This window comes from Mus caroli, unplaced genomic scaffold, assembly GCF_978045245.1.
Source record: "Mus caroli unplaced genomic scaffold, Mus_caroli_1 scaffold_5, whole genome shotgun sequence".
In the NCBI taxonomy this organism is placed as follows: domain Eukaryota; kingdom Metazoa; phylum Chordata; class Mammalia; order Rodentia; family Muridae; genus Mus; species Mus caroli.
In genome coordinates, this window is record NW_028227260.1 from 56,391,695 (window position 1) to 56,417,008 (window position 25,314).

A 25,314-nucleotide genomic window follows, 5' to 3' on the forward strand; every position below is an offset into this window, starting at 1 on the left:
GGTATATATATGAATATGTACATACATACACAAATTTTTGTTTGTCTGTTTTTCGAGACAGGGTTTCTCTGTATAGCCCTGGCTGTCCTGAAACTCACTTTGTAGACCAGGCTGGCCTCGAACTCAGAAATTGGCCTGTCTCTGCCTCCTGAGTGCTGGGATTACAGGTGTGCGCCACCACGCCCGACTCACACAAAAAAAAATTAGATTCCTTCTTTTGCAACCTTTAACACTTTTAAAATATTTAAACCACATTTTTTGGTAAGGTTTGTTTCTTTGTCTTGCTTTGTTGTTTCTTGTTTTTGTTTTTCTGCCTCAAAAATGCAAATTGTTTGTAGTAAGTAGTCAAAAGCTTTGTAAAGGAGCCATAAGGCTCTCAAGTTCACCACCTCACACCCCACACCCTGTACTCTCTGGTTCAGTATAAGCATGCTAGCTTTAAGAGAAAACAGCATGTACATATTGCAGTGTCCTACACTAATCCTCAAAATAAATTTCTCAATCTTCTACAACATGCCTCCTCTTTGCCTGATTTCCTCCCACTTAGCCCAACAGTTTATTAACCGTGGTATCATTATTTAGTAATAAAATATTCTGAGAAAGTAAGAAAGTTTTATGAATTTTAGAAAAGTATGATTATGAGAATATTAATTTACTGGTTTAAAAGAGTTTAATGTATTAGAAGCAGTTTATTTAATTACTTCTGTGTGTGAATGTGCATGCATGAGTGTGTGTGTATGTGTGTGTGTGTGCGCGCGCGCGCGCACGTGTGTGCATGCCCTTGAGCACACGGGCTTGTGTACATGTGCACACACATGCATGTGTGCTTGTGTATCTGTGGAAATGGTGATGAGTAGTGTGTATGCCACGGAGCATAGTGGAGGTCAGAGGGAAAATCGCAGTTGTCACTTCTCTCCTGTGTGGGTTCCAGAAATCAAACTCAAGTAGTCAGGTTTGGCATCCATTGCTTTTACCCAGTGAGCCACCTCACCTTTGTTGAAATTTCTTTAGAAGAATATTCATATAACTTAAATTTCAAGAGATATGTAAAGGTCAACCACTGCCATCTACTGGTGAACTTAGTGACTATACTTTTGGAGGTCTGCTCTTTTCTGAAACAGGAGGGAGAGTGGATCTGGGAGAGAGCAGAGGTGGGGAGGAGCTGTGACAAGTGTAGGGAGGGAAAACTGCCATCAGGACATATTGTATGAGAGGAGAATCTATTGTGAATAAAAGATTTAGAAAAATTAAAAGAGCATAAAATAGGCTTATGATATAGTAAAAGAAAACACACTTTTTATTTTAATTTTTGAGGCTACAAGATGAACTATCTGGGACCACTTGAAACAAAAGTTTTAGGGGTTAGATATAATGATTAATCAGGTAGTTTAAAAGATCAAGAAGGTTAATTGGTATCAGCCAATAATCACTCAGAAACAGCATTCATATCTCAGTGGAATCGAATAGCTTATTCAAATTAAAGCATATTTGGAAGGTTCTTTTACAGGTATTACTGTCATTATTGATGTCTCATATTTCCAGCTTTATTAATCAAAATTTAGGCAATGATTCTATCATAGATTGTCAGTGAGCAAAGGCTGTAGACAAAGAAGACAGTGGGTTTTACTAGATTAGTCAAATGGCTCCTATATATAGTGCCATAATGTTTCCTCAAAGGCTGTTGGCAATTAGCAATTAATTTTAGTTCAGCTTGTGTCATAAAAGATAGGACTTCCCTAGCCAATTGTTTCTTGACAATGCTGCTGCTCCTTGACAATGTTGCCTTCTATTACTGGGTCAATTTTAATTCAGATCTAGAGGGAAATATCTACCATTTTCATTCCATGGAGTAATGATACAGAGCAGTAATCCCTTTGCCTTTGAATCTGAGAGAGACTATATTGGACTGAAGTCCAGTTACTTGGCAGTCATATTCCATCAGTATCTGAAAGGTAATTATGTTTTTAGCAGGCAGAACGACATGTTATGTGTTAGGCACTATGCAGTAAACCTCTTTGCCACTGTGCAGCAAACTGGGTGTTTTTGTTATAGATTCATGACATTATTAAGGGATCTAATAAGGATAGCTGCAGAGATTTAGTTTCATATGTTCATGGTTATATCAGAAACAGCAAATTTTCTGAGGCAATGAGCAGTTATGATACTTTAATTAGTTTAATTACTGCTATTTTGGAATATAAATGCAAGCTTTGACAAGTATACTATCAATGTCCTTTATCTCATTACAGACTTTCTAGAATTAGGTCCACACCTTATGCTTATTCTAGAATAATTTCCAAGACAGAGACAGAAGTTTTAACAGATAATTTATCCCATCCTTCCCATTCTTCCATTGTCCATGCATTGCATCTTAGTTCAAAGAACATATGTCCCACACAAAGCTGCTCCTCAGAGCTCTTCCATTATTCTGTGTGTACTCATAGCCTTCTGTAATGCAAAGCAGATATAGCAAACTACTTTTCTCCTAGTAGACAAGTGCTATGTAATAGTTTTATTCCCTCATTGTAAATAGTAACAGATGCTGTTTGCAGATTAATAACTATACTCTAGGCATCAATCCATTATTTCCCTTTGCAATCACATATCCAAAACATAATTTCATGTCAATTTAAAACTGAATAGTCCAGAAACTTTAACTATTCAAAAGTTGTTATCTTCTATTCCCCTGTCTCAATAGCTCATATTTTTATACATTCCCATGTTATTCCTTGAAACACAAACTCTAGGTTTACCTGTAAAACTGCACCCTGACATTAACTACACAAATCAATGTTAAGCAGGCTAGAGCAACACTTCGTGGACGCCTCAGACACTTGAAGAGAGAGTAAGGGGACATGTGGTTGGGGGAGGGGTTCATAACTTATTAAATGCAGTATCAGATGCTCCAGACTCACCCCTGAAGCTGCAATAAGTATTGTTTACTATGATTGAGGCAAGGTCAGTATTTAGCACAATTGTTACTTGAAGACTGAACTTATCTTACAAACATAAGCCAGGCTGACAAAGAAACAGAAAGATAGGGGGGAAATGAAAGCATTAAGAGAAATGTTAGAAAGAATTCTAAAAGGTATTTACAACATAGCTAAATAAAATAGAGAAAGATAATATTGGATGATAGAAAAAAATTAAAAACACCAAAATTGAGCCTTGAAAATAAAGTTTTAATTTATCCAATAAATTAGTGTGCTACCAATCAAAGATGGATTTTTTTCTATTATTAACTCATGGCAAAATAAACATTTGTTACAAAGGAAATAATAAAAGATAAATGAATCTATTGTGTGTTTTACAGTCTTTCAGATAGGCCCATTGGAGAGATACCCTGATAGCTATCCTCAATGCCTCATCCAGCTGGAAGAAGCCATATCAAATCATTACCCCAATTCTATAATGGCAGTTAAGGTTACCATTGTAGAGAAAGGGGGATGATAAAACAGCAGGAAAGGCCTCTTAAGAGAAAATTCCTTGGGATCAAGAAAATATAATCTCAGGGTATACTCATATACTCAGTCAAGGGACCACCTCTAGGAAGATGAGCTCATAACAATAATATTCTCTTAATAGAGCCTCAAATGGTCAACATGTGATGGTTAAATTTAAAGGAAAGATGTGGGACCATGAAAGGCAGCCTGTTTTCTGGTTGAGCTAGGTTTAAACCCTGGAGATCCAGCAGATAATTCTGCAAGGAACAGAAGGAAGTTTGCCATGCTCCCAGACACCAGGCTCCTGACACAGAGCTCCAGATCCATAGTTCTGTGATCATTAGTCACATAGGGCAATGCCCCAAGCTCCTGGTATTCTGTCTGGACTCCACCCCCACAGTTACCTGGCAACAGCCAGGTATGCTCCTATTCATGGCAATAGTCAGATAGGCTGGTCCACTATAAAAGAGGCTGCTTGCCCCCTCCTCATTCTCTTGCTCTCACTCTCTTACTCTTGCCTCTATCTCTTGCCCTCTTGCTCCTCCTCTTTCTGCATTCCCTTTCCCCCTCTCTCCATGTGGCCATGGCCAGCCTCTATTTCTCTACTCTCTCCCCCTCTCTGCCTTTCTCTGCCTCTACTCCATGAAATGTTTGTTCTTCCTAACAGTTACAGCTGAAACAATATTCATGTTTCTCAACCCAAATTTTTCTTGCTTCTTTATTTAAATGTTTATTTTTCTCTCTAGCATTCACGATGTATGTCAAAAACAAACAAAAACAAAAAACAAAACAAAACTTCAACTAGTTTAAGATTTATTTTAAGGTTCAAAAGTCATCTAATCTACTTCCACAGGTCAAATCAACTATGCTGATTACCATTATTCAATCCTTAATTAACAACCAGTTTCCTTTTACAAACTTTTACTGCTTATCCCGGATGCATAATTAACATGATATTTTCTTCCTCAGCCATCCAAAGCAGACTTAAGGATGCCTTCCAGGACTAAATTCCTCAAACACCCTTGCTTTTCTAGGATCATAACAATGGACCATCATGTTCTCCCAAGCAAACCACTACAAGCTTAACATCCACCCTATGCAGACATCCTCATGTAGGGTTCTGCTCCTCTGTAATGACCCTACAGGTTTATCCCCACAAAAGAAAAGGACAGTGCCTCTACCCAGCTGTGACAGCGCCATCTCCTGAGACCTACAGACAACAGAGCTGCCTTCCTCCAGACACCTCATCTGACTGAAGACTCCCAAGACACACGCTGAAATCCAGACAAGCTCTGAACCCCACAGAGGACAGACTTGGAATCTTCCAGCTATAGACGAACTCTTGCCAAAGTCAAATGGCTACTGAACGTGGGGGAAGTTATATGATAATAAGGAAAACATGATGTCTATCTAGATTATTCAAATGCTGATGTTATTACCCTCAAACTGTACTACCCAAAGAACAACAAATTGATTCAATAACCCCTTGCCTTCCCAACCCCAATCCTTAACCCTCCTTACCACTCTGGCTTAGTTGTGTTATCCCTCCAGCCTGTGTAGTGTTTTCTTTTGAAAATTTTCACTACAAATGACACAGTCACTCCAGTGACCCTTCCCCTTTAAAAAAGTGAAAGGGGCAGTTATGGGGCCATGGAAGGCAGCCTGATTTCTGGTCGAGCTAGCTTTAAACCCTGGAGACCCAGCAGGTGTTCCTGCAAGGGACAGAAGGCCTATTTGCTATGCTCCCAGACACGAGGCTCCTGACACGAGGCACCAGCTCCATAATTCTGTGGCTGTCAGTCAAGTAGGGCAACACCTCAAACTCCTGGTATTCTGTCTGACTCCACTCCGACAGTTACCTGGCAACTGCCAGGTATGCTCTTCCCCAGGTTACCTGGCAACAGCCTGGTAAGCTTGGCCCACTATAAAAGAGGCTATTTGCGCCCTCCTCCCTCTCTTACCCTTTTTCTCTTACTCCTTCTTGCTTCTCTCTTGCCCTCTTGCTCCCACTTTCTCCGCATTTCCTTCCCCCTTCTCTCCAAGTGGCCATGGACAGCCTCTACTTCTCTGCTCTTCTCCCTCTCTCTGCCTTTATACAATAAAAGCCTTAAAACCATGGACTGCCTCTTCTCACCTGGACCAGCTGTGCTGGAGCAATGGAGCAGGTCTTCCTCTAAGGAACAGCATGCATCTAATCTCCATCTCCCTGCATTTCCAGCCATGGTCACCACCAAGCCAAGCAACCCGATGATCAAGCCAAGGACTCTCCTCCACGTGGGAACCAGCTGGAGTGCTCTCCTCCCCACCCTTTCCCTCTCAGCCCCTTTTCCCCTCAGCCCAGGGCTAGAGCCAGTCCCTTGTCTTAAGAGATAGACTCTCAGTGGCAAACTCAGACATTTAAATAGCAACTGGGAAAAATACTTAGCTATCATATGGCCTTAATACAGCAGATTTAATTTTTAAACTTTTATTATCAGTTCGTGTAAAACAAATTTTATCATGGTCCTAGATGAATAGTAATGTATTTTCTAATAAACCTTTGATTCAGGAATCTTTAACCATGGTAAAAGTTCCTGAATAAATCACTATTTTTTTCTGGTAAAGTTCAGGGGACTTGCACTCTTACATGTGTAACCCTCCCCCACGGAAAAACATTATTTATTCACTGAACACAATCATTGGAAGGGTAAGTATTTGTAAACATGGAAATATTTGAATGATGTTTCACATCACAATTTTACCTTCATTTACCATATTCAATAACATTATCGAAAATTGGAAGCTAAATAATGTGTTGATACTATTATAAAAATGTTTTAATATTCATCATGGATTTAGTCTTATGAGATTCAAAAATGAAATCAACGAAGAAATGTTTATTTTTAACTAGATCGCTAACATGCCTTTAAGCAATGTTCTATCTTTTCTTTTGTGATTACAACATAGAACAGATAAATGCAGGCCCTGATTTTTAATTAAATGAACCTGTATACTTGTATGGAGGAGTATGTGAAAGTTAGAATACAACTTGTTAGAGGATTGGTTCTCTCATTTCTCCATAGGCTAGTGCAAGTGTCTTTAACCACCTTACCTGCTGAGTTCCTGGATTAATCCTATAATGTGGAAATTCTTGATTTTTTTCAAGGCACAAAGCCCATCTTTGCACAAAACAAAATAGAGTTTTAAATGAAAATGGAAGTAATCATATCGCCCAATTTGGCTGATTATTGTTTTCTGCTAAGATTATATGTTTATGGCCTCAGTGGGAGATGATGTGCAGTGACTTGATATGCCAGGGTGGTGTGATACCCAGAGGATGGCTCCCTATTCTCAGAAAGGAAGTGGGGGGGAGGACTATGGGGGGCTGAAATCTGGATATAAAGTAGATAAATACATTAATTAATTAATCTAAAGAAGAAATTTGCCAAAATAGAAATGACTATAAGACAGTTTGCCTTTGACCAGAGCATGAGGTTGGTTTTGATGCTTTAAAAAAATTCACTATGTTTTTTTGCAATTTCTTTATTGATAAAACAACACAAAGTGAAGATATGAAGAATCATATTCTCTTTACAGCTAATGAGACTCTTCAGTGTTTTTAGAATGCCTTTTTAGGTAAAATATTGAACCACGGATGCGTGGTTGCTTCATACCTATTATCCCAACACAGGAGGACTACCTTAAACTTGAGGCAAATCAAGACTTCAAAGTGAGACCCTGGCTCAAGAAAGAGAGAAAGACCAAGAAGTTATCATGGCAAAGGGACTATTTTGCCTTGCTAATTTACATAATAAATTTTCTTTAGAAATTCAGAATTAGGTCAATCACAGAAGAAAAAGTTTTAGTTATTTATATATCAATAAAATGATAGCTATTAACATACTTGATGCAAAATATATGCAGAGATATCACATATTGAAAATGCAACAATGATCTTGAGTTTATAGAAAATTTCACAGAACTGTTTATAATAGAGGAAGATTACTTAACTATTTGAAATGATATTGACTTATAAGGAGAAAGTAAGTCATAATAATAGTATCTTGTATATAAGGAGCACTTTACTTAATTAGATATTTTCATATATTATTGTCTTAGGATTTTATTGTTGTGAAGAAACACCACGACCATGGCAACTCTTATAGTGGAAAACATTTAACTGTGACTGGCTTTCAGCTTCAGAGTTTTAGCATGGTGAACTAGTGCTGGAGAGACAAACATAGTGCTGGAGAAAGAGCTGAGAGTTCTGCATCCAGACCAGCAGGTAGCAGAAAGAGAGAATGCCATATTGGACCTAGCTAGAGCATCTGAGAGCTCAAAGCTCACTCTCAGTGACACACTTCTTCCAATAATGCTACACCTACTTCAACAAGGCCATACCTCCTAATAGTGACATTCCCTATGAACCGATGAAGGCCATTTTCTTTCAAACCACAATTATCTAGGACGTATAATTTCCTGAACTTATCTTACGATCTCTTAATTTGAATTTACAATTTGTAAATTTAACAAAGTTGACAACTGAGAATGTCTTGTGAGTATTACTACCCAACTTTAAAAATTGAATTATTCTCATTATTCCTTAAATATTGCTATTTTATGCTTTAGTCTTTCAGTTGTATCACTGTTTATTCTATGATCATCAAAACATATTCATTTTCTGAAGCTATAATAAGTACAATATGCCCCAGTATAGTTACTGCAAAATCTCATGGATGAAAATGATTCAAGTATATTTTATTCTGTGGCAAAGACTCCAGCAAGTAAGCTTATTTTAAAAGGCAAAAAATTAAAGTTACTTATTATCAGAATATAATCCCCAAATAACCAGCAAACGCAGTGGTGAATTCCCGGAGGACTAAATTATACAGCATATACACACTTGGCTGTCAAAGGGTCAGAATACATTGGGCTTTCTAATTATAAACTCATGCTCAAATTATAACAATTTTGAAACCACTTTGTGCTAAATGTAAAGATATGGGTGAGGTTGGTTAGAGAAGAGCTAACAAATACAAAATCTTACTCTATTAAATTGAAGTAAGTCAAATAAAAAATAATATGGACATTTCAAGGATTTTGTGTTTATATTGTGATAGCTAGCTAAATAAAGAAATTATCAATGGAAAACTATGTTTAATTCAATAGAAACAATTTGGTATTTAGCATCTGAGAAGTCTTTTTTATCAAAGGCAATATTTTAAGTGTACAATTAGAGTATAATATATCTGACAACTTTCTTTTTTTGAAAACATTCTTTATAAAGTGAATATAGATACATACATGTATTTCAACGTGTATATTGGGCTTCCAGGGCACAGGTCGGATTATCCATCACTCCAAGATCTATTCAGTGTCTAGACAACTTTCTAAACAACTTAACTCTGTGAAAGTCTCCCAGTTCTTTATTAAGGAGTTAACTGATGTAATCAATTTCTATTTTTTTAAGTATCCAAACTGGCAAAGAATTTTAAAGAGAAGACTGTGCTATATTGGGACAGACATTGTGGATCATTTGAGGCTTCCCCAGACAAGGAACTGTTCACAGCACTTGAATATAAATATTTAGATAGACATAATAACAATAGCAAACCTCTACCACAGAGAGATAGGAAAGGAAAAAATGTATATAATAAACACCACCTAGAGGATAAGCATTTCATGTGTTTCTCCTCATGAGTTTTACCCATACTCAGAGTGTACATAGCACATTTTTAAAAGATGAAAGGGAAGTAGAGAAAGTGAAATCAACTCAGAGATTTGGAAACTAGATAGGTGACAGATGTCACTATAGAGGCTAAAAACAAGTGAATTATCAAAATGGAAAAGTATGTTATTGCATGTAAGGTTTTCTAATTCATAGTTTCTTCCTACAAAACAAATTATCACTTCAAGGGAAAAACAGCCAGTCAAAGCCATTTGACAAGTTTAGAGATTATCACTTTGGAGATATCAACAATATTTACATTAGCATGTTCATCCAGAGTAGTTGAATCTTCTTTTTGGAAAAATGTTTTGGAACAGATCATTAATGCTACTATTTTAAAGTTCAAATATTTAATATATTTGATTTTAAGTAGAAAATAACTCACCACAAATCCTCCATTCAACAAATGTTTAGGTTAACCTTTTAGGGTTTCAATGTTTAACTGGCCTTGGTATTAAGAAAGGACCCAAATATAGCTGTCTCTTGTGAGACGATGCTGGGGCCTAGCAAACACAGGAGTGGGTGTTCACAGTCAGCTATTGGATGTATCACAGGGCTCCCAATGGAGAAGCTAGAGTAAGTACCCAAGGAGCTAAAGGGATCTGCAACCCTATAGTTGGAACAACATGATGTACTAACTAGAACCCCGGAGCTCTTGTCTCTAGCTGCATATGTATCGAAAGATGGCCTAGTCAGCCATCAATGGAAAGAGAGGCCCATTGGACTTGCAAACTTTATATGCCCCAATATAGGGGAATGCCAGGGCCAAAAGAATGGGAATGGGTGGATAGGGAAGTGGGGGGGCGCTATGGGGGACTTTTGGGATAGCATTGGAAACGTAATTGAGGAAAATATGTAATAAAAATATTTAAAAAAAAAGAAAATGAATAAAATAAAAAAACAAAAAAACAAAAAAACAAAAAAAAAAAAGATGGTACCAGATCAGACACATAAATAGAGCCATACTAAGCTTGGGGTTATTAAATTCAATACAGTTTGTACTTCTTTAGAATACAATCATCACTATTAGCACATTTAAAGATAAATAAAAGCTAACAAAGTGATTACTTTGTGGCACTTTGTGATTTGTTTGAAGAACAATATTTCTGACACTCTTATACGTGTGGTTTAATGTGATAGCAAGGTCCCTTTTATTCTGTATTCAGAGCAGTTCCTAAAATACACTGAGCCCAATATTTCCATATGACTTCTTTTAAATGATCTGTGCAATTGGAACTGTATTGCTAGATATGAGATTTTAATATCTAGACCAAATTCTTGGCATTTTACCCCTCTTTGTTGCCCTCTTCTGGCAACTTTTGTTATTTTATTTTATTTTATTTTTTCATATATTTCAGTTTCCTCCAAGTGTGCCTTTGAAATCTGTTTTAACTTGATTTTGCCTAGAGGAAATGATGTATAGAAGAGATAGAGAACATCTCCAGTGTCACTGCTGCATGCCTGGCCTGTACTCTATTGATATTTGATATATAACCTAGCAACAACCATCCCATATTTGTGCAATTTTATCTTTTGATAACATTTACTTTTAACATTGCAAATCTCTGCTTTCATTCTCTGTGACATTTCTCTCTTTGATGTCTTCTGTAAACTTACTTTATTTGACAAATGAGTTTCAGTGTTTACCTCTCTTTGATTAGGTTGAGGAAGATTCCTATCAGTAACCAAACCATATGCAGAATTATGTTGAGGTCGAAGTTCTGACATACTCTTCTCCACTCTGGCACATAAAAAAAATGTAATTCAGTTAGGATAAAGTATTTGCATAACTGGTTATAAACCAATGTCTTAATATTTTTTGAGAATACAGATCAAATTCTTCCATTTTAAGACTATACTCAAGAAAAAGGATTGATAAATGCTGCAATCTATAAAATCTATTTTATGATCAAGGTGCTTTACTTCATCTGATTTTATACAACATTGTGCTGTAAAAACCTTCAAGCATATTCTAAAGTCAAAGGAAATTTTAACAAGTATCCATATCTCTTCCATATTGACTCAACCACTAATATTTTATTGCATATATTAACATACTCATATTTATACATCTATTTCCCTATGGAACTATTAATTTATCTTATTTATTATGCAATTGAAAGTAAATTTTAGAAACCAGGATATTATACAAAGAATTTCACTGCATCATTTAAATATTTTAGAGAGCTTGCTAATTGGGTGTTTTAAATTCAATTTACAGTTAAGAAACCTAAGGCCTAGGCAATTTGGGAAAACTTCCTGGGCAACCTATTTAGGGATTTGTGGGAGAAGAGATGTTAACCCTACTCAGGCTCAATAATCTTTTCATTTTCCACTAATTTAAAGAATCTCACAGAGTAGAGTCGGAATTATCTTGTTGATTCACAGTTCAGATAATAAAAGAGCTATAAAAAGAAACTCAAATTAAAAATCACATTAAGTTTTTAAAAAAAGAGTAGCTTAAGTATTTATATAGAAAACCCATGAATGACCTTCAATCTTGTCAAGACTACTACTATCTTGATAAAATTTGTTTTGTTAATCATTCTAAATATCATTAATTATTTCATTTAAATCTCAGAATAATGAAGAAACAAGCTAGAGAAACTCTTCTTTCTATAAATGAGGAAACAGTGAACTTTGGTTTACTCAAAGTCACAGAGTTATTAAAAGAAAGAGAATTTGAGTACATGTTCATTGATTAAGTACTTTGGAATAGGGGGCCTGGAGTTAAGTGCTCAGTGGTTTAGAGAACTTGTTACTCTTTGAAAAGACCCAAGTTCAGTTCCCAGCATCTATGTTGGACAGTTCACTACTGTCTATAACTTCAATGTCACGGTCACACATTCCCTATTCTAGCTTCTGTAGGCATTCACACTCACATGGTACACACAGACACACAGACATATAGGTAACAATGATAAATCTAACAAAGAACTTTGGGATAGGAAGATTACAGAGAATATTACAATGACCTACATAGGTGTTACTTGTAATTATAATGCTTGGTTAGTGCCTCAAGGAATTTACTGCTTATATTAACTGATAATATGAAATTCTTCATATTCATTTCAATTTACAAAATTTATTTATTATATTTACCACATACATAAACATATGAATATGCATGTATACACATATACTATATGACACCTTAAAATATATGGAATAATGGCATAAAGATTGGAACTCTAAAATGACAAAATGGTTGGTGAGTTTAATCTTACTCTTTTTATAGACAAATATCCATGGCAGTTAAAACTGCTGATTTTGTTGGAATTTGAAAGCCAGCACATCAATATGAGGCAACCAGTATCAGACACTTTCCATTTAAAACTAATATTTCAATGTATCCTCATAATGCTTGGAAGGAAGGTAACATTATCTTGTCATGGAGGAATGATGAAGTAAAGTAGTTGATAATTTTAGTTAACTGATAGAAAATGGATGAGATTATACATTGATATTTAACCCTTATATTTCTAAAGTTCAGAAGCACTGAAAACCATAAAGGATAGAGTTTCTTTTACATAAAGAAATAAAGGTGATGCAGCAAGGCATACCAACTTTAACTCTGTTTTAGCTAATTGGATTCAGTTAGCACAGCATGAAATTTATGCCTAGTAACCAGACTCAACACCCCAACCTTGTCCAAGTTATTTGATATTTCTATGCCTCAGTAGTCTCATCAATGTTTTATAGGGTTGATGAGAGGATTAAATGAATTACTAGGCATGAAACATTTGTAACTCATCTTGATATGTATGCATAATAAATAGCCTGTACCTGATTGCTGCTTTTAGTATCATTGCCACAATCTCTGAAGTGAGTAGGCCTGATTATAAACATATCTATTTTGTATATGAAGAAATTAAAGCCTAAGGACATTAAACTAGTTAAATAAGACAGAGTGCCATTACAGCTAGCACAATCAGATTCATCTTATGGTGTCTTGGATAATGTTGCTAGTATGAGAAAGTTGGATGGACTGGCACAACCACCTCTGATCCTCTATTCCCACACTACCAGAAAAGACTATGTGGTATATACAAACACTGCCTTGGTAGGAAAAAAGCACCAAAATAGGATGTATTGCAAGTAGATTTGGTTTTTATTTGGAAAGGGGCTTTTATCTTTTTCTCTACTGAAATCCTAAATCAAATATGTGTGTTTTGGAAATGTTAACTTGATGCTGAATTACAGTGTTAATGGATAGGAAATAAATCATACATATTACATGCATAATAAGTAGCATTCAATATTCTTGATTCATTTATTGGTCAAGTGAGTGAGAAAAGTGAAAAAAGACATACTACTTTTCTCTGAAGTACTGAGAAATCTCTTACCTGTGATGATTTCCATTCTTCTTTGACTTCCCTTTACAGTAATGGATAATCTGGATTGCCACACCAACGATTATAGCCAGTGCTATTCCAGGCAATGTTGCTACTAAAACCAGGTCCAGAGTGTTCCAGAGTTGATCACATTTCTCCCCCATGTACCAGTAGTCTCCCCATTGGCCTCTGAAATTTGGACATCTATGTAGGGATAAAATAAATGTTTCACACAATAGGGGAATACAAGTTATCTCATAGGAGTGAATCAAACGTTTCATTGTTGGTCAACCATGAGACTTCTCCTTAATCTCTTCAGAGATTTATGTCATTCCATTTTTCCACTTGAGTGAGTGCTCTAAACCTACAAGTTTTGACACATTGAGTAATCATACTAAAGCTGTGGGATTTCAGGATTTCCTAACCATCAGCTAATGAAGATGCCACAATTAGTACATAAGAACAGGGAGAGAAGAAAAGCTGTCTTAAGTGTGCTTTCAAAACTATCCACAATTTGTGCACTGCTCCCACCTGCATTCTACTTTGACTACTTCAGCTTTCTGGTTTCTGTTAAAGAAAAAAAAGACTTATACTCAGTATAAGCTGCCAGTTCCGCAGAGGGCAGGCCATGTTCCTCCTACTCACTACCTTCTTCAGGAAAGAATACAAGTTAACAGACTAAATGTACCGCACCACAAGAAATGCAAGAAGAAACAAGAGAAGAAAATAGGCTGTCAGAAAAATATGTCTGCCCCCATCCTTCCCATGGCTCCAGAGTTTCCTTTTTATTTTTATTTTTTGATAGAACTGACTCATTTGTGAACTACATGTGTTTCATAAGTCTTGGGATGCAGCCAAATAATGTGAATATGCCTCTCTGGTGCATAGACTAAAATCTGGTGTAGCATACACACCCATAGAAATGTCTCTGGGTTAGTGAAGTCAGGAGAATGGGATTTTTCATACCTCCCCTGGAATTGACTAGAGAAGAAGTTTGCTGGGCTAGTGTCTTTAGAGATACTGCCTCCAAAAGACTGATATGAGATTACCCAGTTTTACAATAAAGGCAGTAAGTAAGACAAGCTACTTGCAGCCCTTTTGTGTTGTTCCAAAACACTAACTATAACTGTCATGGTTGACATGAAAGAGCTAACTCGATAGTTATAAACTTTTATAGCACCAACTGTCTGTGATTCATTTTTTAAAAAAATCTGTCAGTTACAACCTAATAGTCATCTACTAATAAGATGTGCTTTTTAGTGTGCAATATACCTACACAAATTTAAAGAGGTCAAAGAGTTGGTAATTGTATATGGGATGGATCCCTGAAGAGTGCCCCATCCTATGTACAACCGCCAAACCTAGACACTATTGCATATGCCAGAAAGACATCAATTGGAAGAGAGGCCCCTTGGTCTTGCAAACCTTATATGCCCCAGTACAGGGGAATTCCAGGGCCAGGAAGTGGAAGTGGGTGGATAGGGGAGGAGGGTGGGAGGAGGGTATAGGGGACTTTTGGGATAGCATTTGAAATATAAATGAAGAAATGTCTAATAAAAAATTGAAAAAAAAGAGGTCAAAGAACAGTTTTCCTATATCTTAACCACCTGTCTGTATTTCTTCCTTGGAAAAGACTTTGGTGAGAATATATTTCTTTACCTAGCAGTAAATTCCAAATGAACTATCTATCTTACAATATTTCACTCATTCAACATGTATTGACTGTGTACTAAGTATTATTTCTGATATTTGTAATACACTACTGAATAAAATAAAATAATCCATATTCTCAGTTGACATAAAATGTAGGAGAGAGAGAGAGAGAGAGAGAGAGAGGTAGAAAAAAGTAAGCAAAATTAGTAATTTATCTACCATGCTTAAATTTGAGAAGTACTATGGGGTTAAGTAAAGAAGAAGTGGCTAAGGGTGGTTGATACCATGAATATATTCTCCAACTAACACTGACCTTTTTAATACAGCTTCTGGGAAATGGGATTTTAAAATGGGGGTTATGTTGAAAAATTGGTCAAAATATAGGATAAATACAAAACATTTATTATACAGCATGATGAATGGATTTAATGATTTTATAGTATCATCTTGAAAACTATTAAGAGTAAATATGGTTTCATCCAAAAAGATGAGGTCATGCATATGATAATTAACTAGATTTAACCAAATTGTAGTAAATATGTATTTTTTTAATATTTTTTATTAGGTATTATCATAATTTACATTTCAAATGCAAATCTAAAAGTCCCCCATACCCTCCCCTCCCCCACTCCCCTACTCACCCACTCACACTTCTTGGCCCTAGTGTTCTCCTGTACTGAGGCATATAAAGTTTGCAAGACCAATGGGCCTCTCTTTCCACTGATGGCCGACTAGGCCATCTTCTGATACATATGCAGCTAGAGACACTAGCTCCGGGAGTACTAGTTAGTTCATATTGTTGTTCCACCTATAGGGTTGCAGACCCCTTTAGCTCCTTGTGTACTTTCTCTAGCTCCTCCATTGGGGGCCTTGTGTTCCATCCAATAGCTGACTGTGAGCATCCACTTCTGTGTTTGCCAGGCACCTGCATAGCCTCACAAAAGACAGCTATATCAGGGTCCTTTCAGCAAAATCTTGATGGCGTATGTGATGGTGTCTGTGTTTGGAGGCTGATTATGGGATGGATTCCTGGGTGCAGCAGTCTCTAGATGGTCCATCCTTTCTTCTCAGCTCCAAACTTTGTCTCTATAACTCCTTCCATGGGTGTTTTGTTCCCAATTCTAAGAAAGGGCAAAGGTGATCACACTTTGGTCTTCGTTCTCCTTGAGTTTCATGTGTTTTGCAACTTGTAACTTGGGTATTCTAAGTTTCTGGGCTAATATCCACTTATCAGTGAGTACATATCATGTGAGTTCTTTTGTGATTGAGTTACCTTACTCAGGATGATACCCTCCAGGTCCCTCCATTTGCCTAGGAATTTCATAAATTCATTCTTTTTAATAGCTGAGTAGTACTCCGTTGTGTAAATGTACCACATTTTCTATATCCATTCCTCTCTTGCATCTGGGTTCTTTCCAGCTTCTGGCTATTATAAATAAGGCTTCTATGAACATAGTGGAGCATGTGTTCTGATTACCAGTTGGAACATCTTCTGGATATATGCCCAGGAGAGGTATTGCTGGATCCTCCAGTAGTACTATGTCCAATTTTCTGAGGAGCAGCCAGACTGATTTCCAGTGTAGTTGTACAAGCTTGCAATCCCACCAACAATGGAGGAGTGTTCCTCTTTCTCCACATCCTCGCCAGCATCTGCTGTCACCTGAATTTTTGATCTTAGCCATTCTGACTGGTGTGAGGTGCAATGTCAGTGTTGTTTTGATTTGCATTTCCCTGATGATGAAGGATGCTGAACATTTTTTTCAGGTGCTACTCAGCCATTCGGTGTGAATATATATTTAAAAGTCCCATGTTTTACATAATAAATACAGAGATTCATGTGCAAAGTAAATGAATGAAACCTTATATAAAGATTTTATTTCATAATTATATTAAGAAACAAAGAATTTTACATACTACTCAATACTACTGTGTGAAATACAAAGAAATATTTGAAATGTTTAGAACTGTAACTGTTTTAGACTCTGCTCTGAAATAACATTTCATTTCTTATCCCTAGCTTCACGGTGCTAAATGCAACCTAAGACCTCATTTTACTTAACCTATCAAAAGCAATTAACATAACTGACTACTCTCCCTTCATTGAATTTTCACTTGGCTTCCAGAACATTCTTTTATTTATATACTTTTCCAGTTCATTGTTTGTCTCTAAATTACCTTTCTTAGTTTCTAGTCTTCAGCAATCTACTTAAAGTTTGGAGTGTTTCATGAATACCATTAATATTTTTAGATTTGTATGCTTACCTTGGAATACTTGTGTAATCTAGGAAGCTAGAAAAGACCAGAGAGAAGAGAAAGATCTTAAGAGAATGGAATATTGGACCACAGATTATGTGAACTGGGGAATAGGGGAAAACAGGTTTAGGTGGAAAAAGGAATGGAAGAAAAAAGCAGAGAAAAGGGTAGGAGAAGGGATAACTAACAAGGATGTTTGAAGAGCCAGGCATGTTGGAACATACCTTTAAGCATTCCAGTGGCAGAGACAGAGACAGGGCAGGGGCAGGGGCACGGGCACGGGCACGGGCACAGGCACAGGCAGGGGCAGGCTGCTGTCTGTGAGTCTGAGGCCAACCTGGTCTACATGGTGAAAATGTTATATAGAAATCCATTACACACACATGAGATGTGAGAGAGAGAACTTAAATGAAATTTTCATTGAAATCACCCCATTACAGAGAATTAGGCTATTTCTACAAGCCAAAGTTTGCCAAGTTAAAAGCTCAGTGCCAAGAGTGGGATACCTCCCTTCTGGGTGCTCAGAGGTGACCTAGAAAGTCCCAATACAGGTTATCAACATTGCTTTTTGTGGCCAACCAGAACTTATTGGTAAGACTTTATTATAGAATAAACCATATCCTTTCACCACAGGACATAGAAAAATCAAGTTATTGCTTATTTGGAAACTTCTTCTTTGCTGGGTCAGTTGCATAGTATCTGAAGTGTAAGCATAGTATCTTACAGTGTAAGCTGCTATGGGGGATAAAGTCATCAAGAGTTTTACCTAGTTGTAAACTTCAACAATGACATGTGTTGCAGAATATGTCAGTGGGTACAAGAGTGGCACAGATGCTATGGAAGTAATGCAGCTTGTTGATTGTATTTAAGGCCAAGCCTACAGTTGAAGACACACAACTAATACTAAAATCTGGCCAAGAGCTCATGATTAGGGAGCTCACAGGCCCCAGTGTGAATCTACCATTCTTATTTTGATAAATGGATACAGCATCAAACTGTCCTCTGTATTAAAATCTCTATGCACAGATTAGTATACATCTAACTTACCAAATACACATCTGATAGTAGGTTACTATTTACAGTATATAAACAACTAAAATGAAAACCCAAGAATCAATAAAACCATTTAAAATGAGATACAGAACTATGGTTCTCAAAAGATGAAACACGATTGGCTCAAAAATACTTCAGCATCGATAACCATCTAGAATAAGCAAATTGAAACTACTTTGTGATTTCATCTTTACCCCAGTCACAATAGCCACTCATGCACATACTCAAAGATCTCTACAGCCTACTACGGAGGTACTTGTTCATCCATGTTTATTGCTGCTCTACCCATAGTAGCTAGAAATTGGAAACAGCTTAGACTTCCATCAACAGGTGAATAGAAAATGAAAACGTGGTATACTTGCACAATTGAATATTATTCAACTGTTAAGAAAAAGTGAAATTTGTAGGTAGAATGGATGCAACTAGAAAAAAAAATCCTAGGTGAGGTAATCCAGACTCCCAAAGACAAATATTTTTAAAATGTTACTTAGCTATTTATATTTCATGTAATGGTTTGTATATCCTTGGACCAGGGAGTGGCACCATCTGAAGGTGTGGCCTTGTTGCAATAGGTGTGACCTGGTTGGGATAGGTGTGTCACTGTGGGTGTGGGTATAAGATCCTCACCCTAGTTGCCTGGAAGTCAGTCTTCCACTAGCAGCCTTTGGATGAAGACATAGAACTCTCTTCTCCTCCTGCGCCATGCCTGCCTGGATACTGCCATGCTCCCACCTTGATGATAATGGACTGAACCTCTGAACCTGTAAGCCAGCCCCAATTAAATGTTGTTTTTTTATAAGACTTACTTTGGTCATGGTGTCTGTTCACAGCAGTAAAACCCTAACTAAGACATTTCATCTATGAACTTGTCCAGTTCTGCAGACTACTTTTAATTGGGTTGGTTTTCTCTTTTGACATTTAGACTTTTTTAGTTCACATATATTTTAGACAATAATCTTCTATCTAATGCATAGTTGGTGATGGTTTTTCATTGTTGTAGTAGTTTTTGGTTTTGTTTTCTATTCTGTAGGTTGGCAATGACCATTTCTTTGCAGTTTATTTGACTGTTAATACCCACCTGGCTACAGATGACAGAATAGGAAAATTAAAGAATAAATTATAATCTAAAGTAGCCAGTCTCAGTGCATGGTGATACATACTTGTAATCCTAGAACTCTGGATGCAGAGACAAGAGGTCACAAGCTCAAGGCTATCCCGGGATATATAGCTAGATTTTGACTCTCAAACAAGGAAATAAATGATTTCCCCTCCCTCAGTTTCTTAAATGACTAAGAAAATGATGAATGAAGGAGTCAAAATTTAAATTCCATATTATTTCTTTGAGAGAAAGAATGAGAAGAGAAAATGGGTGCTGGCTCCTTTCATAGAACCAGAACAGCATTCAAGGACATGGGCTATCTGGGAAGAGAAGAATAAGAAGGAAAATGAGACTCAAGTGAAACTCTCTCTCTCTCTCTCACACACACACACACACACACACACACACACAAGCTTTGCTTTTTGCCTGCCAACTAACCAAAGACAAAGAAAAAAACAGAGCACATGAAAATATAATGAATGGTCTTCATGATCAAAAAACAGCTGGTAAAGTTTATACTCTCCGGAAATGTTACATACTACAAAGGCTTAAACATTTAGCTCCCTGAGAATCTGCCTGGATGATTGGTCGCTGGGACAGGGAAGAAATGAAGCAGAGAAAATAGTAATATTATTGTACATCTATCCCTAGACATCATGTTCATAATGGCTGTCAAATCTAAGGAAATATTACCCTTACTTAATGGATTATCTTGGGAAGGAGGGAAGCATGACCAATGATCAGGATCTTCTAATACAAGGACAATCCCCATGGGAAAACAGAGGATGGAAGGAAGGATATTTTGCAAAAATTGAGCATTCAATGGCAGTACTCAAGTCTTTCAAGGGTATGATAAAGCCATTTTTATAGCTGCAATGAAAAATAGTTGTTACAAAATGTTCCTTGGTAATTTGTAATCTGTTTTCTTCTCCGCTCTTTATCCTGATAGTAAGCCAGTATATTTATTGTGTGGGCATGGCTACTGTGTGCCTGGGAAATAGAAAATGTGGCCAGGACAGGGTGTGACTTGTCACAAGACTTGATAGGAAAAAGAAGCAAATAAAAATAAAAGTGGCAGGAGGGGTAAAGGCCAGTTAAGATAACAAGAAAGCAGATGTATTATGATTTATTTTCTTCTGACAGCCTCAAATGCAATCTTGGTAGTTTTATAGAAGGAACTTAGGTCCAAACCAACAATTACAAGACTGTGCCCCCCCAGAGAGGAAGAAGAGCTTCCATATTCCAGCATTGCTGGATGGTAAGCCTAGGTTTTCCTAACTTGACATGCTTAAGGGTAGGGCCATGGTTGCTTCAAATTGATGCCTGCAAGGGGTAACCAAATGCTTTACATGATTGTGATTAAACCTCTTCAGTTCTTGAAAACTAGGATAGAGAGTCTGTAAAGGTGGACATTACAAACTTCTATGGGGGAATTTAGACACAAGGACCAGGAAGCAAGTTCTGGCATTGGGAGGGAAAGCAAGGCAACCCCTGCTGCAAGGCATCGAAAGCTTTCAGGTGGATAGCTCAGAAGGGAAGGCCATAAAATGAAGTACTGTGGCATGTTATAAACTGCCCACAGCATCTTCCAAAGTCCTGAATTACCATTGAGAAAGATACCTGCAACTTTGAGACTAATGACTGACTACTAGGAACTAAGTATTTCTTATTTCTGTTACAATACCTAACATTTCTCTGGTACAGGGGGTTGGGTCCCCTCCCCTAGCTTTCTCAGCACATCTTTGAATTAAATACATAATGTTGAATTATCTTCATTTGGGAAAAAGAATGCATATTCCTAACTAATATCATCTGGTTCCATTAGATACATAAGCATACACACACACACACAGGTATTATGAGCATATATGTATAAGTGTGTGTGTGTGTGTGTGTGTGTGTGTGTGTGTGTTTATAAAGTTAATACTCTGTCATAAAACATACAAGCTATCCCTTCAGGGATTATTTATACAGTTTGTTATTAATTCTTAGTGAATGATCATTCACTTACACATAAAGTAATCGATTATCTACTTCAAGATTCAGGATCTTGGACCATCTACACAATTCCTAGGTATGGTAGCTTCATCAGTTATAACCAGCTTAATTTCAGGCAACTTGCAACATTATATACAAACCTTTCAAATATCAGGATGCTATGACTTTTGTGGTCTTTTGTATGGCTCCTAGGCTATATATTTGCTCTTCAAATTTTTCTTACAGAGATAATTACACAATTTGAGAATTGCCAGGTAATCCAGTAAAATTAGAGGTTACCTGTGTGACATGAATTAGGCTTTGAAGTAAGGGTAAGAACAAGGAGTACACTTGGCTTTTTAGTACCAGCTGGGAAGAGGAACTGAGGCTAGATGTACACTCTTATAACTGGAGTTTCTAATAGTGCCTACTATAGACAGAGCCACTGAGTCTTTGGTAGCCACAGTGTGAGCCATATTACTCATACATTGGGTAGGTAAATGCCTCATTTCATCACCTCCAATATGTTATAAGGTAGACCTGTAAGTAAGTTGCAATCAATATACATAACAGGCCTTTTGTGTCATTTTCAATAGTTATTGACTCCCAAGATGTAGTTGTTTTCTGTGAAACCATATCACCCCCCACCCTCTAGTGATTTTCCCAGCACTTACGGTCTGAAAAATTGAAGAGGGGTTGACCTGTAAACCAGAAAGTGCTTGCTATATAGAAGTTTGAACAGTGAGAAGCAAAATATCAGGACTTACACTGTAGTACAACTCACTATTGATGCTACCCATATTAAGAGTAAAATTAAAAGACACAACAGCTAATGGACAGAGTTTAATGGCCAGGGTAGTATAGCTGCTAGTACCACATGGGCCTGGGGTACTGGTTATTTGTAATAGCCATTGTATTAATCACTCAATATGCCAATTGCCCCAACACTCTGGATGGCATAATGATATATAAAATATTTTAACTACACTTCCAGGTTCAGAGGTCATTAATATGGAAGTGTGGCATATTAGTACCTGCCTCTGATTAACAACAGACTGGATATTCATTATGTTGGGCATGGTAAGCACTATTGTGCTGGGGCACTTTTTATCTACTATGTAACTCGCAGAAAGCAGAGCTAGAATAAAAAATAAAACACACTTCTTAAACCCAAACCTATAGAGCTGGAGAGATGACACAGCAGTTAAGAGCACTTGCTTTTCTTGAAGAAGACTGGGGTTCAGTTCTTGGCACCTATGTGGCAGCTCACAACCATCTGTCACTCCAGTTCCAACTTCATTTTTTGGCTTCTCAAGGTACTACAAACCTGTTGGACATGCATATATGCAGCAAAATATTCATATACATGAAGTAAAAATTAATTCTTTAAAAAAATAAACAGTGTTGGAAAGATGGCTCAACAGTTATGAATACTGGATTCTCTTCCAGAGGATCCAGGTTCAATTCTTAGCACCCACATTGCATGTCACAACTGTCTGTAACTCCGGTTCTAGAGTATCTTATACCCTCACATAGATATACATGCAAGTAAAACACCAATGCATATAAAATAAAAATAAATCATTAAGAAAACAAATACATAACTTCTATTGCTCAAATTCATCTTGGATTGAATTCCTTGAATAACTACTAACAAATTTAAATTTTCTTGTAGCCACTATGAGTGGTTCCTTATGGGTGGTTGTGAGTTTTGGCTTTTGATACAAAAACCTGTGTCCAAGGTATATATGCGAGTGTTACACAGGAGAGTTGACAAATAGGCAAATGGTTCTATTCTGAACACAAAAAGCATTATAATCATTATATTCCCTGGATGGGTCAGCTAAGTTTTGCCAGAGTGTAAAAAATCTCCAGCCTTTGTAATGTTTTCTGTTGATCTTGTTGGACATTAGAGTTCTTGTCATAGCTTACACACTGAATGTATCAAAGAAAATACATTGGAATACTATAGCTGCATTCTTTTTTTTCTTTTTATTTATTTTATTTTTATTTTTATATTTTTATTTTTTCATTTCCAAATTTTTTAATTAGGTATTTTCTTCATTTACATTTCAAATGCTATCCCAAAAGTCCCCCATACCCTCACCCCCGACTCCCCTCCCCTACCGACACACTCCCACTTCTTGGCCCTGGCATTCCCCTGTACAGAAGCATATAAAGTTTGCTAGACCAAGGGGTCTCTCTTCCCAATGATGGCCAACAAGGGCATCTACTGATACATATGCAGCTAGAGACACGAGCTCCGGGGGTACTGGTTAGTTCATACTGTTGTTCCACCTATAGGGTTGCAGACCCCATTAGCTCCTTGGGTACTTTCTCTAGCTCTTCCATTGGGAGCCTTGTGTTCCATCCAGTAGCCGACTTTGAGCATCCACTTCTGTGTTTGCCAGCCACCTGCATAGCCTCACAAGAGACAGCTATATCAGGGTCCTTTCAGCAAAATCTAGATGGCATATGCAATGGTGTCAGCATTTGGAGGCTGATTATGGAATGGATCCCCAGGTGTGGCAGTCTCTAGATGGTCGATTCTTTTGTCTCAGGTCCAAACTTTGTAACTCCTTCCATGGGTGTTTTGTTCCCAATTCTAAGAAGGGATAAAGTGTACCCACTTTGGTCTTCGTTCTTCTTGAGTTTCAGGTTTTTTACAACTTGTATCTTATATCTTGGGTATTCTAAGTTTCTGGGCTAATATCCACTTAACAGTGAGTACATACCGTGCGAGTTCCTTTGTGATTGGGTTACCTCACTCAGGATGATGCCCTCCAGGTCCATCCATTTGCCTAGGAATTTCATAAATTCATCCTTTTTAATAGCTGAGTAGTACTCCATTGTGTAAATGTGCCACATATTCTGTATCCATTCCTCTGCTGAGGGGCATCTGGGTTCTTTCCAGCTTCTGGCTATTATAAATAAGGCTGCTATGAACATAGTGGAGCATGTGTCCTTCTTACCGGTTGGGACATCTTCTGGATATATGCCCAGGAGAGGTATTGTGGGATCCTTTGGTAGTACTATGTCCAATTTTCTGAGGAACCGCCAGACTGATTTCCAGAGTGGTTGTACAAGCTTGCAATCCCACCAATAATGGAGGAGTGTTCCTCTTTCTCCACATCCTCACCAGCATCTGCTGTCACCTGAATTTTTGATCTTAGCCATTCTGACTGGTGTGAGGTGCAATCTCAGGGTTGATTTGATTTGCATTTCCCTGATGATTAAGGATTCTGAACATTTTTTCAGGTGCTTCTCAGCCATTCCGTATTCCTCGGGTGAGAATTCTTTGTTTAACTCTGAGCCCCATTTTTTAATGTGGATATTTGATTTTCTGAAGTCCACCTTCTTGAGTTCTTTATATATATTGGATACTAGTCCCCTATCTGATTTAGGATTGGTAAAGACGCTTTCCCAATCTGTTGGTGGTCTTTTTGTCTTATTGATGGTGTCTTTTGCTTACAGAAGCTTTGCAATTTTATGAGGTCCCATTTGTTGATTCTCTATCTTACAGCACAAGCCATTGCTGTTCTATTCAGGAATTTTTCCCCTGTGCCCATATCTATGAGCCTTTCCCCCACTTTCTCCTCTATAAGTTTCATCATCTCTGGTTTTATGTGGAGTGCCTTGATCCACTTAGACTTGACCTTAGTACAAGGAGATAGGAATGGATCAATTTGTATTCTTCTACATGAAAACTGCCAGTTGTGCCAGCACCATTTGTTGAAAATAATGTTTTTTTCCACTGGATGGATTTAGCTCCCTTGTCAAAGATCAAGTGACCAT

At 37.2% G+C, this 25,314-nt stretch overlaps 1 protein-coding gene across 2 annotated transcripts in view; it reads right to left on the reverse strand.

The window, feature by feature from the left end:
• LOC110287368 (uncharacterized) overlaps nt 1-25,314 on the reverse strand; it is a 59,279-nt gene that overhangs the window by 28,296 nt on the left and 5,669 nt on the right. The window contains exons 3-4 of one of the 2 annotated variants that reach the window (XM_021154011.2): nt 13,497-13,688; nt 10,798-10,891 (exon numbers count right to left, since the gene is read on the reverse strand). In XM_021154011.2, coding sequence (XP_021009670.1) covers nt 10,798-10,891; nt 13,497-13,688 — 286 coding nt within the window. Of the gene's footprint in view, nt 1-10,767; nt 10,892-13,496; nt 13,689-25,314 lie in introns of both variants that reach the window. The other variant, XM_021154010.2, reaches the window with a different exon arrangement.